We start from the raw sequence: 3,472 nt of genomic DNA, 5'->3' as shown, positions 1-3,472 counted from the left end.
TTCTTTAATGATTTGTGCATTTATCATAAATTAACATGTAAAATTAAGACACATTTCAGTAGTTCAGGGTCTCGAAATTCTTAAGATGAGAGAAAATTTCAATATTTGGCGATTTCTTATCCAAATAACTGAAACAAGAGCAAAACTAAATCACTCTTATCAACCCAGAGTTACAGCTTGTCACCAAAGTGCCGTATATTTTTCACTTGATTTGAAGAAGTAAGATTTTAGGAAGCCAAACTTTAAAAAAAATCTAAATATGTTGGATATTTTTGCAGTCCCTAAATTCCTCCCAGAAACAAAGCTGGACTGTGTGATCAGTGTGAAAGCCTGAAGTCCCGGATCAGCAGGCGGGGCGCAGGGGCATCTGTAGCAGGATCACCTGCCGGTTCTCGGACGGGTGGCATTTGTTGATGTGTCTGGTGAGTCCCGGGGAGCTGTAAAAGATGGCGGGGCAGTACTTGCACGGGTACACCTGTGAGGAGTGCAGCAGGCGGATGTGCCGCTCCTGGCTGCCTCTGTTGGAAAAGTTCTCCCCGCAGACTGGACACGGGTTGCAGGTGGAGGAGCTCAGGTTCAGCGGCGCCGCGCTCTGCTCGCACGCCGGCGCGTCCTCGTCCTCCGCCGGTTTCGGGGAGCCGTGCTGGGACGCCAGGTGCTTCCGCAGGTACGCCTGGCGTTTAAACTTTTTCCCACAGTGATTACAATCATACAGCCCCTCCTCTGAGCCGGACTCGGACGGCCCTGGGCTGGGTGTGTCCCTGTCACTAGAGTCCTTCGCTTCTTCCGGAGCAGTCTTCCCGGACGCGGTCGCCTTGTCGCTCTCCAAGTTTTGCGCACCGGCAGCTGCGCTCTGAGGCTTCGGCTTGTGCCACCGCCGGTGAGAGGCGAGGTTAGCCGGGCAGCTGAACACCTTGTCACACTCGGGACACCTGTACTCGACCCGGACTATCCTGGAGCACTTGTGCTGCGCCAGAGCGAACGGGTCTGCGTACGCCTCCCGGCACAGCTGGCACACGAACTCGCCCAGCGGGTTGTTGTCCCCTCCGGACGAATGCGGTCTTGGAGGCTTCTGGTCCACCGGCGCCTCTTTAATCTTGAGCCCGAGGACCGGAGATGTGGTGACATCATCCTCAAAGTGCAGTTTCCGGATAGCTTTGGTTTTCTTGGAGGGCGGTTTGCTCTTGCGCTCCGTGTCGCTGGAGGGTCGCTTGGTCCCGGCGGCGGTGGGGAGCGTCGCGGTGGATGGGGCGCTGGTCTCGTTGCGGTTGCTCTTGCTGGAGCCGATTTTCAGGTCCACCGGGGCGAATAGATGGTCCAAAGCTGTGAGTGCTGCTGGTGTGGGGAAGGACTCCGCGGACACCGGGGAGCCGAGGTTGAAGCGTCTCTCGAAGTAGGAGCGGTCGTGATCCTGGCTGACAGGGCGGGTGGGGCTGTAGAGCGCCTGGTACACCGCCTCCGGGTTTCCAAATTGCACCGGTTTGGCTTCATGCTCCGGGGCCGTGGCCGCCGCCCCGCAGGTGGGCGTCGGCGTCTGTGCGCGCACCGGGATGGAGGCGAGAGGCGCAGAGGAGCACGGCGGCAGCGGCGGCGCATCAGCCGCTGCTTGCTCCGCTTCCTCCTCGTCGGAGCGGACCCGGTAGGAGACCGGGTTGGGTTTCTTGTTCCTTTTCACCAAAAATCCTCTCGGCATGTTCGCGCTGGACGGAGAGCTGAAGGCACTTTGGGCGCTGCTGAAGAAAGAAGAAGAAATCCACTTTCAGCCGCTCGCTGACAGAAACATCTGATGCGTCTTTTTGTTGTTGTTTCCTCCTGCTACTGATCCTCTGTTCTCCTCCCGAGGTGCTTTCACCACAACATAGCTGCACTCTTTTTAAGGCGACATGATGACATTGTTCCCGTCCCCCCTTGTTGCCTCATCCCCGACCAATCAGAAGGAGCCGAGGTCCCCCGTGGATTTGGAGAGTGGGTGTGGGAGGATGGAGAGGCTGGTGGAGGGGAGGAGGGGGGTGATGGAGGGAGGATTTGCAGATTGCAAAGCAGATGTACCTGAGGGTTTTATTGTATTTGGCCCCTCCGCCAACCCCCCCTCTACACACACACTCCACACACACACACTCTCTCTCCTCCGCCTCCTCCTCCTCGTCTCGACCCGGGCACACGCCAGGAGCCTCCTGCTTTTACGGTCTGATGAGTTTGTATAGAAATCTACACGTGCCTCGGCTTTATGTGTCTCTTTTGGGTGGTGGGGGCTCTGATTTGTCCAAAAGGGAGACATCCGTCCACATAACAGTGTCAAGAAGAAGTGAGTGGACAAAATAACAACAAAGAAAAAAAATTGAAAATGCACAAGTACAAGCTGGAGAATTAAAATCCAGAGAGGAGAAGCGGAGCAGAACTTGGGAGGAAATTTACGCCCAATTTCGGAAATTGAATAAAAGTGAGAGACAGACAGACAGCGCTAAAACAGCCCCAAGCCTGAGTTCTGATACCCGACTGAACTGTTTTCAGGAACTTGGTTTCATATTTTTTTAATCTAAGACACTGAAAAACTTTCCAAGACAACTACAGACCCTAGAAACGCGTTTAAAACGCGCTTTTACGCACCGAACGATTGAGCTAAATTCAGCTTCCCACATGAGACAAATAACCAAACAGCAAACAAAAAAACAAACATTTCAAACCCCAGTGGCCCTGCAGCATGTGCGCTGGCGTGACAGTTAACTCCGGCCATATGAATCCGTCATTTTACGCATACATAATTAATAGCGAGAGGAGGGTTTCCTGCTTTGCATCACAATGGCTGCGCTTGTGCAAGCTGTAGACCCGTCGTGATTGAAAAGGAAATTGCACAGTTGAAAAAAAAAAAAAGAAAAAAAAAAGGAGAAGAAGAAGTGGGGGCCCCCAAAAAAGCAATCTGGCCCCCAGATACTGTCGGCGCGTGCTGTGCGTAATCAGTGCGCTTTTTTCTGTGCCTCCAAATGGGGCAAACCGAGATTATCAGCGAGTTAAAAACACAGCAAACCCAATTCCTGCAGGTCAGATCTGACCCGGTCAGCCGGATATGAGTCTGTCCTGCACCGTGAGGGATGACGGGATGTCACAGAGATCTCTGCCATTATTGTGTGGATGTTAAAGGTGTTTGGAGAGCAGCAGGTTTCAGTTTGTATCTCAGGATCAGGCAGATGATTGATTCGGTCTGTTGGTGTTTGCAAACAGTTACCATTCAAATACTAATTCAAGTCATTTCCTCGTTATAACTGCTTAGAATTAAAATTGTCCTTAACTTTATAAATATAATGGTTGTTTAAAAAATACAGTTTAATCTGAAGTAATGTCAGTTTGTACATTTTTTTTTATAATCCGAAAAAAATCACAGAAATACGTGTAATTCTTTCTTGATTTACAGCAGCAGCCTGAACCTTCTGTCTTGTTTTTCAAGACCAAAACACAAGTACACAGAATACTCCTG

At 51.5% G+C, this 3,472-nt stretch overlaps 1 protein-coding gene across 1 annotated transcript; it reads right to left on the bottom strand.

Moving 5' to 3' along the window:
• insm1a (insulinoma-associated 1a) lies at positions 1-2,100 on the bottom strand. The gene is given in 3 exon segments (XM_030404929.1): positions 1-1,177; positions 1,180-1,279; positions 1,281-2,100. Coding segments are annotated over 3 exon segments (1,347 nt in total). The 5' UTR covers positions 1,694-2,100; the 3' UTR covers positions 1-343.
• Positions 2,101-3,472: the final 1,372 nt, after the last annotated feature.

This window comes from Sparus aurata, chromosome 22 (genome assembly GCF_900880675.1).
Source record: "Sparus aurata chromosome 22, fSpaAur1.1, whole genome shotgun sequence".
Classification (NCBI taxonomy): domain Eukaryota; kingdom Metazoa; phylum Chordata; class Actinopteri; order Spariformes; family Sparidae; genus Sparus; species Sparus aurata.
This window is presented reverse-complemented; position numbering and strand designations above follow the sequence as displayed.